This window comes from Oxyura jamaicensis, chromosome 9 (genome assembly GCF_011077185.1).
Source record: "Oxyura jamaicensis isolate SHBP4307 breed ruddy duck chromosome 9, BPBGC_Ojam_1.0, whole genome shotgun sequence".
In the NCBI taxonomy this organism is placed as follows: Eukaryota; Metazoa; Chordata; class Aves; order Anseriformes; family Anatidae; genus Oxyura; species Oxyura jamaicensis.
Window position 1 is genome coordinate 9,774,125 of NC_048901.1, and position 15,041 is coordinate 9,789,165.

The 15,041-nt window shown below is 43.7% G+C and overlaps 1 protein-coding gene across 1 annotated transcript; it reads left to right on the forward strand.

Moving 5' to 3' along the window:
• The first annotated feature begins 6 nt into the window (after window positions 1-6).
• MSL2 (MSL complex subunit 2) lies at window positions 7-15,034 on the forward strand. The gene is made up of 2 exons (XM_035334767.1): window positions 7-243; window positions 12,206-15,034. Exons 1-2 carry the CDS (start codon window positions 102-104, stop codon window positions 13,801-13,803), a joined length of 1,740 nt encoding a protein of 579 aa, XP_035190658.1. The 5' UTR covers window positions 7-101; the 3' UTR covers window positions 13,804-15,034.
• The last annotated feature ends 7 nt before the right edge of the window (window positions 15,035-15,041 follow it).

Below are 15,041 nucleotides of genomic sequence, written 5' to 3' on the forward strand. Positions count from 1 at the left end.
GGCCCAAGGTGACACCCGGGCTGCCCCCGGCCCGGCCCCGGCCCCGGCCCCGGCCCGCGCCTTCGTCTCGGCCCGGAGCCGGCGGCGCGCGAGCGGCGGCGATGAACCCGGTGAACGCCACTGCTCTCTACGTTTCCGCGAGCCGCCTGGTGCTCAACTACGACCCCGGGGACCCGCAGTCCTTCTCCGAGATTAACAAGCTCCTGCCCTACTTCAGGCAGTCCCTCTCCTGCTGCGTTTGCGGTGAGGAACCCTTCTTTGTTCCCGGCGCGGCGGGGCCCCGGGGCTCGGCGCGGCCCTCGGGCGGGCTGCCCGCACCGGCACCGGGGAGCCCCGGGGCGGGGGGCGGCGGTGGGGGCGGCTCCGGGCAGCGCCTTCCCCGGCACCCCCCTGCCCCGAGGCGAGCGGGGGGCGTGCGGCTGGCGGCGGGGATCGGGGCGGCCGGGGGGGGTCGTGGGAACGAGGAGGGGGCCGAGAGCAGGTGTGGGCCGAGACAGCCCGTGTAGAGCCCGTCCGGGGGGGAAGGAACACACACACGCCCCCCGAAACGTAAAGAACACAAAGTAATGCAGGTTGAGGGCCAGGAATGTCAAGCGTACAAAAGAAATCCAAAGGCTGTTACCGCGCCGAGCAGATCGTTATCCCGTGACAACAACCGCCACGGCGAGCACGCAGGCCGGCAGCCTCCCAGCGTTTCCCCGCTGCGTTTTCCCCCCGAAAAAAAGGAGCGATCTGCGGCTGGTGAGGAGAGGCAGGCGTCCGGAACCTCGGCGCTGCCTTCTGGAGCGCTTGGGGAGGGATCGCCTTCTGCGTGCTGAGGTGGGGGCACGTGGCCGTGGCCGTGCGGGGCAGGAGGCTCCGCGCTGAGCTGTCAGCCCTCCGCCAACTTTCCCTCGAAGCACCGGGCAGCGCTGGGAGAGGGAGGCCGAGCTGTCAGACCTCTCGCTTGGCTCGCTTTGTGAATTCTGTTGTTCTCTGCTGATCTAAGCCCTGGCCCTGCGTGTGTTTTTGTTTTCTTACTAGACGGGACTCGCGTCCTTTACGTTTGCATGTGTTTTTCTTTACTAGCGTGCGTGGTCCCGTTAAGGCTTAATCGAATTAGTGGGGTTTACAAAGTTAAATATTGTATGCATTTTATTGTATTTATTTATATCAGGACTTCAACTATTGAGGCTGCTAAACAAGTCTCGGAGGCTTCCTATCCTGTAGCGGTAGCTCCTCCCACTTAGAGTCTTAGAAAATAGAGATCAGTTTGTACTGGGAAAGAGGGAGCCTGTTCCCAGGATCACGGCATCGTCATTTCCTGATATAATTTGTCTAAGTTTTTTTTTTTTTTTTCCTCGCATAAGCGATGTCAGTATTAATGCAACTCCGCTCATTATCTCTCACGTATTACCTTAGGCCCTGTTACTTCCAACCTTTAACTGTGTTTTCTTCCATAAATCATTGTTGCTTTTGCTCAATCATCAGACAGTCTCTGCCTAAAAAAATGCTAATATTTCTTTTTTATTATTATTATTAAGATACTCATGTAGGGACTATGTGTCTCTTACTTGTCTGTAGAGCCTCACTGCTGTGCTGCCGGACCTCTCTGCTTTGAGACTAGTCCTCTGAAACGCGTTCTTTGTTCTCTTTGCCTTGACTTCTTTCCTTCTTGGCCTTTTGCAGTCTTATTTTTGCACTCTGTGCTATTGGAATCATCTATCTATAATTTGTCCCTGCCCAAATTCCTGAGCTACTTTTTCCCTCTTCAGTTTTTCTTGCGTGGCTTTTCTGTCACTTTCAGTTTGAGGGGGCAGCCTGTGCTTGTTTAGTTTTTCTTCTATGGGCTCGTGCATCTATGGATACTCAGACCTACAAACTACTTCTTGATGGTTCTGCTTCATCTCTTACTCAAATCTTAGGGTTGCTACTTTGGCTTTTCATTTTTTTCCCTACTGTGTCTAACTTTCAGATAACTGTAGCTGCTATTTGTTTCAAATATTTTGTCTACAAGTGATTCCCCAAGATTATCTCTCAGCGTCTGGGCTTCTGTTTGTGGCCCAGTAGTGTACAGAGGCCTCAGCAAGTTCCAGGTTCTTTATGAGGCTGGGCGCTACGCACCCAGACCCTGAAATACAGTTTCTGTCCTGCAGAGTTAGTGAAGTGCTGTTCTTGAACCTGCAGGCAGTTAGTCATGGGAGAGCGCTTCTGTCCAATACAGAACTGGCCGCGCTGGTGTCGACCAGCAGTCGTAAATCTTCAGCTCGGACTGGTAAAGGCAAATTGACCTTCTTGTTTGTGTTCTGTGTTCCTTTTCTCTCTCTTCTGTCATGGGTGAATATTGGTGCCTCTTCTCTCTTCAGCCCTCTGACCTTGCTGCGGTATTTCCAAAACACTTTTTTTTTTCTTGCACACATCAGGGCTAAGAGCTGCTACGCTTCCTGCATATGTGAGGTCATTTAAAGCCCATCTTCTGCCTTCCTTCCAACCATCAAGACTTTTTAAATTTTAGACAGCATTTTAATAGATAAAGCGTTAAGTACTGAGGCAAAGATTACTTTGTGAGATGTCATCGATCACAGGAGCGGTGCTTTGACCATGCAAAACCTAACAGTCTGTTTTGAACACACTTAAAGTTTTTCTGACATTTGCTCTTTTTGCCCATCTGTAGTCTGTAAACCGTGAGATCCAAATATCGGGATGTTTCAGTACATGGGACATTGCGTGTCTGCTGCTTTCCTTGCTCACAACTTGGTGAAATGAGGTCTTGACTGTAAATGTCTAAAAATCATGCTCTGTTGGAGAAATGCTGTGTGAATTATCAGTAACACATAAACCCCCTGCACTTTGTAGAGTTACATTTGTTCAAGTCCCGTGCAGGACTTCTAGCACTTCCCTTGGGATTTCACTCCCTAACTTAGCGCTCCTCATGCCATCAGCTGCAGTATTTAATCTCTCAGAATGCATCCCACCGTGCTTTGTTATTCTGTAGGTATTAATTCTGCAGTCAAGACTGTCCGTTTAATTTTACAGAAGTTTTTAGAAGTGACAGCTACATAAATCAGCTGACATTGTTGGGCTTTCACTATTTTCTCGATGCACTAGACATAAGCCAACTGATTTTCTTCTGATCTGATAGTTTTTTCAACCAGCTCTCATAGCAGGGGTGGCAGAAATTTTTGGACCCACGTAATTATGAAGTTCTAATTAAAGTTCTGATTTTCGACTCAAATTGGCACGCCCAAACTTACATCAGCAGAAGGCTGTAATGTAAATACAGCCGGGCATTGTAAATCCATCCACTAGATCTGTTCTGGGTGGAAGTGAGGTCTCCTAACGGGTTGGAAAGGCTCAGTTACCCCGATGGTACGGCAGCGTGTGCATGCTTTTGGGATGTGAGTGTGGTCATGCGATGGTTTTGTAGACGGTGCTGCAGGCAGTGCATTGTCCTCACGGGATGCGTAAGGTGACATTTCCTAGAGATTTTTAAACTTAAAAATAACTCTTCTGAGCATGCTTTAGAGAGAAGGTATATGCCATTCGTGTTTTGAGGATGTGAAATCTGCATTTCAGTCTCTACATGAAAGTGCTTATTGTTAAACAGTGTGCTGATACCTCATTTAATTTAAAAATAGCTTAGTAGGATTTATGCAGCAAACTTTAATGTTTTAAAAACACTGCCTATTGGGATAAAAATCTTGAGAGTGACTCGCTCTGTTTTGAATCCTGTGTAGGTTACTGCAAGTCACTCAGAATCTCAGTTGGCTCTGCCACATTAACACACTTTTTTGCAATTCAGTTAAAATGTTTCAGTGACAGATTTTGCCAGTCAGATCAGCTGAGTTTTTTATCCTTGGAAGACTTCACCCTGGAACCTCTGACGGATATTTAAAAATGTTCGACAGATTGTCGCTACCGATTTAGAATGCAAAAGCGCTGGAAAGGTTGCGGGGCTCCAGCATAACGCCACGTTGGGCCGGGCACCCGGTGGCTGCTGGTGCTGTGGAAAAGCAGGATGAGTTCTTGTCCTAAGCATCCTGTCATCTAAGTAACGGGATGTGAGACAACATGTGGCTTCAAAGAGATTAAGGGGTGGGAAGGAACAAAGAAACAATGTGGTAGTGCTGACCGGTGCCCTACGCGGCTCCCGCTGGATGCTTTGAAATAGCTCTGGAGAATTTTAGGTAGGGGGCTGAAGGCTCAGCAGTCAACTAGTGTCGTTGAAGCAACTGCCAGCATGGGAATGGCGTGGTTTAAGTAAAAAGAAGTACTTTGTTGACTTGTTTTCTTTTCTTTGATGATCAGTATGGGGATGTTACTTCCAGGCTGCTCTTGTATAAATGTATTAGTCTGTTTTTTGAAACTTTTACGCTGTAGATAGAAGTTGAGCCTTACAGAGTTGATTCAACTAGCTAGGTTTGAATTTTCTCTAGAGTTGGTGGTATATCGAGTCGTGTAAGCACCTGCATCTCTCTTGCATCCTGTCTGTGTTGGCAGCCTGGTGATGGCTCCTCCTTTTCTTCCTCACCCCTTCTCCATTGTTTCACCCCCCCCCCCCACTGCTCTGCGGTGTGCCCTCTCCAGACCCCTCATCTGTCCGTGGTTCTCAGCAGCACCACTACGGATCCAAGTAGTGCTTACGGCTTTAGGCTGTGCTTTGCCACTGGGAAGTTGTGAAGTAGCCTTTTTTAACAGTACAATTTCTTTAAACTTCCATAATGAGCATTTCTACAAATACCTAAGGGAAAAAGCTCCAGAAGCCAGGGGAATGCAAGTGAGTTACGGGTCTGTGGTACTGCGGTATCACATCCTGTGGTAGGGTTGCTGATGGTATTGAGGCAACTGGAGGCATGCAGAAGCTGTGCGACGTCCTTTGGAGAAGGAAAGGTTGTTGCGTGACACCTAAATAGATATAAAGCTTCTAGAAAATTCAATTTCTAATCATGGAGATGGAAAAAGGCAGAAGGAACAAATTCCCACTACTAAAAACCATAATGATATGCATGATACTAGACTTTCTGTTTGGGTTTTGAGCCGTTTCTGAGCGAGTTAAGCCAGGATATCAGTGTTTTAAAGAGAAGTGTATTTAAAATTTGTGATGGAAGAATGGAGGGTACAATTCTCATTCTTTGTCCGTTCTCCTTTTATTAGGGAGGGTGAAGGCTGATTCGTGCCACATCAGTTGCCTTTTGTGTTTGAAAGTAATATGCATTGGTGACTCTTTTCAGGTATTTTTTGTTGACATTTTTTCTTTTCTCCATTTTAACTGTCAAAAAATACTGTCCAGCTATCACAGATGGGTAGCTTTTAAATGTGTTATTTTCCCTCTAAAAATTACATGGAATGGTTACCAGAATACTTTTGACTTTCTGAAGACTGCAAAATAACCAGAATCTCTGAAACAACTATTACGGAGCATGAGATACAGGACAAAGTACCTATAAAATATCTTCTGTTGCAAGTACTCTTTTCCTTCTGGTTTTGGAGATAGCCAGCATGGGCAGTTGCCTATGAAATTTCCACTCTTGCATCTCTGAAGGCACCAATTTTTAGCCAAGATCATGTTGGTTCACTTTTCTTCCTCTTTATCTCCTCAATTAAATTCACCGTTTCCCTTTCCTGTTTGAAACCCTGCACGTGACTCCTGGGAGAAGTGCTTTTTCAAGGTTGTCTGCTTTGTACTGCCTGAGTTTTGACAACACAAAGCTGTACCAGTTGAATTTCAGTGGGTTTCTTAACTAAAGATACTCAAAAAATACTCCTCTGTCTTAAAACAAAATTGGAAGCAGAGGAGGAAGAGAAGTTCTGTGGTTTCCACCTTGAGAGCCGGTTGGTACCAGACTTGAAAAGGAGGTGGCAAAGCGAGGGTTACAGTATTGTCTTCTGACTTGATTTATGTGTTTCTCATTGGGGCAATGGGAGATGATGGACTAGTTTTGATGGTCACCTGAGGATATTGATCAAACTGATTACGTTTCATAGTGTTTAAAGAAAAGTTAATATGTTGCCAACAGGCACCTTTATTGGGACAACTTAATTGCCCAGGTCTATGGACTTAGGGAGTCCAAACACAGATTTCTTTGGTTTGTTTTCTTACTATGTTATGATTTACAGATTAGTCTGAGTAAATATGGAGTAAAGAGGTACTTGATATTAGGCTAGAATTCTGTGTGAGGCCAAAAAAGATTCTTGACGTTTCCATAAACTTGAGAAATAATGCACAGAACATCGAGCACTGTACTTACCAGGGAGTTAGAATTGTCCAGCTTTTACAACGGAATTCGCTTTGAAGTCCTTTGGTGATAACTTTGTGGATCTCTGTCTCCTGAGCCTTGTGGTCACGGCCCAGTGCTCGCTCCTTCTCCAGTGGGCTTGAAGAGCAGAGTTGACTTGAAGGTTGTGCAGTTATCCTTGATGGTGTAAGAAGTTTTGTTTGGTGGGGGGGGGGGGAAATAGTTTTCATTACTTCTTGTCTGCCTTGAGAATGTGATAAATATAATTAGGTAGACCTACAACTTTCAAAGCATGTGTTAACTCTTTTCAGTGCTTATGCTGTATGGAAACATGCTAAATGTGTCTTGTACCCACAGTAGATGTGTCAACGTTGCCATTTAAAGCCTCTTAAAATACAGCAGCCTTGACTTTTGGATGACATCATTACATGCAAAACTTTGGCACCATGACCATCGTGGTCATTGCAACGTTTGGTGTTAAAAGCCTGCCTAGGTTAGGTGTCCTTCCTTCAGGTTAGGTGTCCTTCCTTCGTCCCTTCCTTGTGGCTGGGAATCCCCTGTTTGTGTCAGGCAGAGTGAAAGCAGTAGAGGGCTGTGGCTGTTGAGTTTTCCACTTGCTTGCTGTGCCCTATAAAATGTGGGTGACTTCTAGTGATGTGAATGCAGCTGAGGATTAAAGTTTTTGTTTTGGCAGAGCAATACTTGAGATTAACCCCAGTGCTACATTCATTTATACTTGTAACAAAATTTGACTTCATAATTTTGTCCTAGTTGGCTTTATCAAAATAGGATTTAATAGGTTACAGCAGTCTTAAAACTTTGAGTCTTTAAAAATGCAATACGTAACGTGTCAGTAGGCTTTGCCAGGGGCGTTTCATGTGTGGGGCGTTTACCCCCTTTTCTAGGGCTCTGTGTTTCTGCCTTTGCTCAAGGTAGATGAGAATGAAAGGAGATAGCCTGTTTTGAATCAAGGTCCTCTTTTTTGTGTATTTCGCCCATTTGGAGCACATTTGCTGGATGCATCCACCTAATAGTCGCATTGATTCCCAATTCTTCTCCTCCTTTGGTCCGTGAGATACAATTTGCAGATGCTTCCCTTCTTCCTGCAGCTGTGAAGTAATGCTCATTAAGGAACACAATAGGAAGTATTCCTTGTGGTCTAAATGACCTCCCTCCTGGCAGCAGCCTTTCCAGGACAGCTGTGGTATTTTGTAAATAATATATTAACAGTATTTTGTCTGCGTATGCTGCTTATTAAGTGTAAGTGCTCATATTCGAGTAGGTGTTTGGTGAACCTTTCTGAGAGTAGGATAGTTAAGATCTGATGTTGTTTAGGGAAATTTGAAGCCTCTTACTGGAGGCTTTGTAAGAACATGATTTTGCTTTTGGTGTATTAATATCCCCCTTGCAAAAGAGGGTGAGTGGAGATGAGGTGAAGTTTAGTAATACCAAGTTATCTAGGGTAGTAAAAATGAAGGTCTGCATTGAGTAAACGTGGCAGGATCTGATGAGGATGAATGACTGCACAGTAAAACGGCAAATTAAATTTAGCTCAGATAAATATAGAATGATAAACATGGAGAAAAATATTACAAACTTCTCAGAGCCCATCATTTTTATATCCTACAGACTTAAATAAATTTGTGAATGTATAGAAAGTGGCACCATTGATGGCTACCAGCCAAAAGCAAGAATTTGGCTTCTCAATAGAAAACTATGTGGAAGTATCAGCTCAGTACTGGGTATCAATCGAAAGTAAAACAAGTGTTAAAAATCAGAAACTGAATAGAGAACATAGTGGAGAACTTCATTGCGGCGCTGCGTGAAGCTGTGAACGCCAGAACCCCTGCTCTGGGAGGGAGAACATGGGGAAACGCAGTCCGTAGCTGTGAAACCCGTGGTGGTGCGGAGGAGAGGGGCAGGGACTGACTGCTGCCTCGTCCAGCACGCAACCCGGAGATTGCCGAGTGCAACCAGCCGGGGTAACGATTCAAAGCAAAAAGGTTGTTCTCAGCACAGTGACCAGGGAACTTCTTGTCAAAGCCTGTTCTGACTGATAACATGTTAAATAGCTCAGGAGGGGAGGCAAGCCTCTGGAGAGAGTCTGAGGCTTACTGAGTATATGGAAACGCCATCTCCCGTGGGGAGTATGTCAGTGAGTGATGGCCAAAGGCTGGGCAAGCACTCAGGGCTTGCTTGCCTCCTTTTTACTCTGTGCCCACGGCATCTGCTTTGGGCCACTAGGGAGAGGGGATGTCGCGCTAGGTGGATCTTTGGTCTGACCAGTGAGGTTGTTCTTAGGAGTTTGAGGATGGGCTGGATCATCTCAGAATCATTTCTGTTTTATTGTCTTGGTGAAGTTTATAATCTTACCTGGGGGGATTTGGTAATTTGCAGCAGCAATGAATGTTACGCTCTGGGAGCCTGTGGAGCCAAGGGTTTGGAACATCCCGAAGCTTAGTACCTCCAGATTCTCAGTAGTAGTTCACATGTTGGCTTTCTGGGACAATGCTGTTGACTTGACAGCATTCCCCAAATATTAAAACTAATGAAACCTAAATTTCTGTGAATTTGCATCTCATGGTCGACTTTTTTTTAAAAAAAGTTTAACAGTACTAAAACTGACAAGTGATAGGTGCCACAGAATCCATAAAGAAAGAAACTTTGCAGAATGAATATTCAATGAGATGTGAGCTCAAGCTGAAAATATTCCCGTGGTTCAGGCATTCCCAATGTCTCTTCTGTGTAGGTTGCTGGCATTTACTGAGGGTAGAACTTACTGTGTTCTTTCCTCCGGGGAGCATGTAAAGTGTTTTGTTTTGTCTGTCCATCTGTCTTTCTCTTCTAAGATTCTGGATTATTTTATTTTTCTTCCAGATTTTTGTATCCTCTTTTAGCTTTTGAAACCAATTAAGCAGTTTCAGCCAAATTTATTTTGGGATAAGTGTAATTTTTGGGGATAAATGAAATGCACAGTTGGCAATGAGATTTTTTTTTTTTTTTAATCTAATTAAAAGTTAAATTGCGACTGTAAATTGTTCATTTGGTCTCATCTGTAAGTATTTTAATACTTCGTAATCCGATCATCGTAACTCCAAGTAGCAAAACGAGGCTGAAGAGGACCAAGGAGCACACCCAGCTGCTTTGTTTCGCTGGGTGCTAATGCTGGAGGCCTTTTGGTGGTGGAAGTGCTGTGGATGCATGCACCCTTTTACAATGGATTCTGCAGTCTCAGAGCATTAAATAAGTGTTGTGGGCGTTTGCCTCTTGCTTTGGTCAGAGCAGAGTTTCTGCTGTGCCTGGTGGGAGAACCCAAGATCCTGAAGAGCCAGGCAGTCATTCATGAACTCCTTCTGCTTAATGACATGGCTTGTGGGACCAACTGGTGTGATTTAAAGCATTCTTTTGTTTCTTCCCCAATGGAAGTTCCTGACTTTGCTCACAAACCCGAATCCTATCTGATGACCACCATGGACATCTCTGCCTGCCTTGCTGTTTAAATGGTGTCATTGAAAGGAAACTTAAGCATTTTCATTGCAGGTTGCACTGTGTGGCTTCATGTTCTACCGGTTGGCTTTAAATCTTCACTGCTTGGCTCAAAGAGGGTTTTGCTGTTGTCTCTGTAGGGTCTTCTGGAGTCGGTCTTCCTCAGTCAGCTCTTCCTTATTAGATGAGCAAAGAAAACTTAAATATCTAATATTTGGTCATAAAATGCATTTTCCAGCCGAATATTGCTGTAATTGTGTCTTGAACCGTTTGCTGTTCTGCAGCGTCTTCTATTTGTCGTTCCTCCTGTATCACTTTTAGGTAGCTGTGATCAACTCCTGCCCGTTTCCATACGGTCGCTCTTCTACTTGCAGTGTAATGCCAGTTCTTGTCATTCTGTTGATGTCACCTGGTAACTTTCTAAACAATCCATTATGTATTAAAAAACACAAATAATGATGCCTTAGGCACTGACCCCTGTTACTTGCTGCTCAAAACTCAGCTTAAATCAGGCCACTTTTGCTGAAAGATGGCTCAGACGGAGGAGGGCTGCAGCAAGTATGAAGGGATTTGGGCTTCAGAGGGAACGGGACGGATAGTCTCCATCAGCTCATTCACAGAACTCAGGAGTGTCGCCAAATGACTGTGCTAATGCAAGTTTGCTGTTACTTCAAACACACAGAAAGTTGAACTTTCAAAAGTTGTTTCAGCAGTGAAGAGTAGGGAGGGCTTGGTTAGGAAAGGGGTGGAACATTTGGGCAAAAGATCCAGTGTAGGGACAAGTTTTGTGTTTGAAGGCTACTGCAGCTAAGGATTAGAACAGTGGGTCTTGTTCTCCTGCCCGAGGGACTGGATTCTAGACTAACCTAATACAACATAGAAAAGTTGGTTCTTCTTAAGTAGTTCCTAAGGTGGTGCGCTCAGCTAGGTTCAGCACATTTTATCACTCCAAAGAGCTATCACAAGAATCCATTAGGGAAGGTTCATGTGATTAAAATTTCCTTGGAAGCGGCTGATGAGAGAAAATACCTTTGATTAGGACTTTTTATCTCAGTCTGTTTTACTATATGCACTTTGCTTTTTCTTCCCAAATTGCGGAATTTTATTCATTTGTTCCTAACAGCATGTTTGCACTGGGGTGGGAAATCTGGGAGAGGATGCACTGATCGCTGTAGCGCATCCAGCAAAGGCTCCTCACGGGGAGACAGTTCTGATCAAAGCTGAAAATCTGCTGCTGGAAAGAAGGCCGCTTCCATAACTGGCTATAGATACTCTGAAATTTATTTAGAAGTTAGAATATCTTTCTGGCCTAGAGTTGGCCAAAGATAAAGCAATACTGTCATTTTATGGATATAGTTACTAGCTGGATTATCCCTATGCAGAATTTCAATTAGCACTGTTCTTCTATTTTATTTTATCTTTATGTGTTACTGGGCTTGTTCTGAACATAAAAACATCCTTCCAGACCTAGTTTCAGAGATCTGGAGATCTGACAAGTTTTCAGCACTAGGTGTCCAAAGCCCGTGCTGTCAGGTGATGTGAGTCCATTTGCAACTGATTTTTTTTATTTATTTTTTCTTAACAGTAAGATCTCAGAGAATATCTTTTGTGATTTCCTCACCCCTGCGCAGGACACGCGAGCTGTTGTTGACACCTTGAAGTATTTAAGCATCACGGCTGTGACTACTACAATCTCAAGTGTTATTTCACTGTTACGTGTCTGTGCCTTGGGAAGCGGGGAGCCACCGCTCCCCAGGACGTGTTAATAGTCGCCCTGTGCCAAAACAGAAAATGCAACAAGAGCAATCTATTAAGGAGCAATATATATATTTATATTCTTTTTTATTGAAATACAGTATTAGGTGTTTTATCTGGTGCTTGTAAGAATTCATGGGGGACATTTAACTGTTCTTGTTGCTCACAAAGCTGAAAATCTTTGTGCTTTATTCATGGTGTTGACTGTCACAAAGCTATGCTCTATTTTTAGTCCCAGCCAAATGAAAAGTAAAACAAAGTCTCTGCTGTGTGTTCTTTCCTTTTGGGGTTGGTATTTCATAATTTTTACATTCCTTTTAGGGTTTCCCTTTGCTCAGTTTCCATTTGTTTTCACTAATTTCATTAAAATCTCTGCAGTAGCTCTTCATGGGGGTTTGTTGTTGCGCTTTTGGAAAATTCATAGAAATGTTGTGTGTTTTGTAACTTTCAGTGGAAGAAACTGCTGAAGAGGATAAAGGGGCTGGTACTGTTTTAGCTAAGAGGGTTTCTAAAGGCTGCAGCAGCATGACAAATTATGGTGGGATGTTCTTCTAATATTTTTTTCTAATGTTTTAAAATCAGATATGGCAGCTGTGAGAATTTTTAGGCTATTGTTTGGATGGTATATTTTCTTGTGACTTGCTGAACTTTTTCATGCACTTTTTTTTGGCTTATGTTACAAGGAATTCATCCTATGTTATCCTGGAAATGTGGCTTGAGTTCATTGTAGTCTTTTTTTTTTTCCTTAGGAAATTTGCTACAAGACCCTATTGCTCCCACAAACTCCACATGTCAGCATTATGTCTGCAAACCTTGTAAAGGCAAGAAGATGATGATGAAACCGTCATGTAGCTGGTGCAAGGACTATGAACAGTTTGAGGAGAATAAGCAGCTAAGCATTTTAGTAAACTGCTATAAGAAACTTTGCGAATACATAACGCAAACTCCACTGGCACGAGATATTATCCAAGCAGTTGATTGTTCTGCAGATCTTTTGGCTTTGCTCAAAGATGGATCACCACTCCACGAAGAGACGGAAAAATCTTCCGATACAGCCTTGGCTTTGTGTTTGACACATTCCCCAGTACCTTCAACCTCAGAACTTACAAACGATCCTCCAGCTAGTTTTACATCAGTACCTGAAAGCACACACAACGCTGATGTTAGAGGTTCTGTTATCAATGGGTTGCCCAATTGTAATGGGCTTTCAGTAGATAAACTTGGAGTGAATATCCCTTCTCCTGAACACACGAACACGATTGATGTATGTAGTACTGGAGAGTATATAAAAAATGAAGATATCTCTAGCAGCCTGCAGCCTGTGTGTGATACCGTTTCTACTAGTGACTTGTGTACGACAGGCATTGACATCTGCAGCTTCAGTGAAGACATTAAACCAGGTGGATCGCTTCTCCTTAGTGTTGAGGAAGTCCTACGGAGCTTAGAGACCGTTTCAAATACCGAAGTCTGTGGTTCTAATTTGCAGCCCAGCTTGGAGACAAACATGACTAATGGCCCTTTCCTGCAACTTTCTCCCCCACCCCTTAGCCATAACATTTTCATGTCCTCAGATGCTTCTCCTCATGGAATCTCGTGTACAGCAGCAACGCCTAAGGTGGTTAAGTTAAACAGAAAGCGATCTCGATCGGAAAGCGACAGCGAAAAGGTTCAACCTCTGCCCATTTCCAGCATCATCTGTGGCCCAACGTTGGGAGCATCGGCTCCTGTAACGGTGAAACAGGAAAACAAAATGTCTTTGCAGCCTATTGCAACTGTACCTAACGGAGGCACTACTCCCAAAATAAGTAAAACTGTGCTCCTGTCTAACAAAAGCATGAAAAAGAATTTAGAACATGCCCCTAAGAAATCTCACCCAAAAGCCAAACCGGGAGTGCTGAAAACAAAAGACAAAGCAAAGGAGAAAGTTCCTAGCAGTAACGTTATGCCAGGAAGCCCAACAAAAACTGTATATAAAAAGCCACAAGAAAAGAAAGGGTGTAAATGTGGTCGTGCCACCCAAAATCCAAGTGTTCTTACATGCCGTGGCCAACGCTGCCCTTGCTATTCTAACCGCAAAGCCTGCCTTGACTGCATATGCCGTGGCTGCCAAAACTCCTATATGGCTAACGGGGAGAAGAAGCTGGAGGCATTTGCAGTGCCAGAAAAGGCCTTGGAGCAGACTAGGCTTACTTTGGGCATTAATGTGACAAGCATTGCGGTGCGCAATGCCAGCACAAGCACCAGTGTAATCAATGTGACAGGGTCACCAGTAACGACGTTTTTAGCTGCCAGTACACACGATGATAAAAGCTTGGATGAAGCTATAGACATGAGATATGACTGTTGAATCTTTCTTTCTTTTCCCTGCCATCAGTAGGGGAACTGCGACAGTTTTAAGGCAGCTATGGTTCTGTTTAACTTGCTGGAGCTCCTGCGTTTAGATCACTTGTATCAAGTGTTTTTCATTGCTATGTTATGTGTATTAGTGTCTGGGAAATAGTTGCAGATAATGGAGGAGTTACCCTAAAACTGTTTTTTAGTTCTTACAGCACCTCATAGTTTGAGATGAATTGCTGATGTAAATGATTTTATCACAAGATCTTTGGCAAGGAATCTATTAACCTCATTGTACTCGGTCATGCTTTGTGCTCAGTCAAAGCTTCCGCGGAAATGTAGCAAAGTGCTATCTAGTTAGTCCATTTCAACTGTGCTAGATTATGATGTAGAAAAGTAATTATCAATCAGTTACAGACACTATTGCTAGAAGAGCACCTAGTGTTCCTGTAAGAAATACAGCTTTAAGCTGGGGAAACCAGTCTGAAAAGGCCCATAGATAACTTTTGATTGTGAGAATTGGCAATGGAGCAGTTTAAAAATGAAAAGTTTGGGAATACAGTGAGAAAGCTAATAGCCGCAAAAGCAGTCAGCCTCCAAACAAGGGTCAGGAAGATCAGTTGCTTAGATGTGAAGGTTGAACTGCTGACTCCAGTGTGCTGTCCCGTTAATACCAGCGTTTGCTTTTTCCTTGACAATTCCGTGGGTTGTTTTCCTGATCCGTCGTGCCCCCGGTGCCAACTCCATTTGTTTGACGTTACTATTTTGATTGGGGCGGAAAAAATGCTTATACACAAAGCAAGTTTTATTAGCACCATTCTCTCCTCTTTTTTTTTTTTTTTTTTTTTGAGAGCTTTTTTTTTTTTGCGGGTTACAGAGGAGAGAGGTTCTGTGGCTGTTCCCCCCACCCCAGGCAGTGTCTGCAATATACAGATACATCCAGCAATTATCACTGCTCATTTTTTTTTACCTGGAGGGTAGTGCTTTGCTGACAGGTATCTTTCAGCTGGGACAGAAGATTATTATCTAACAAATATCCAAGATATCTGACCTTAGAAATCAATCTGTATAATTCACCCAGAATCCATCTCGTTTTTCTGTGATATATTGAAAGTTGCTTTCAGAGGGTGATGCTTTTTGACCTGGGCTGAAAGGCTTCAAATGGAAAAAACACAAAGTTCGCAAAGAGCTTATTTCAAAAAGCATTAAAAATGAAAGCACCTTTGTAGAAATTCAGCTTTATATATATAT

What these genes read in the sequence shown, in the direction of transcription:
- MSL2 (XM_035334767.1), top strand. Translation starts at nt 102, where the DNA reads ATGAACCCGGTGAACGCCACTGCTCTCTACGTTTCCGCGAGCCGCCTG. An exon ending in CCTCTCCTGCTGCGTTTGCG is followed by an intron (nt 244 to 12,205) that starts GTGAGGAACCCT and finishes TTTTTTCCTTAG; the next exon opens with GAAATTTGCTACAAGACCCT.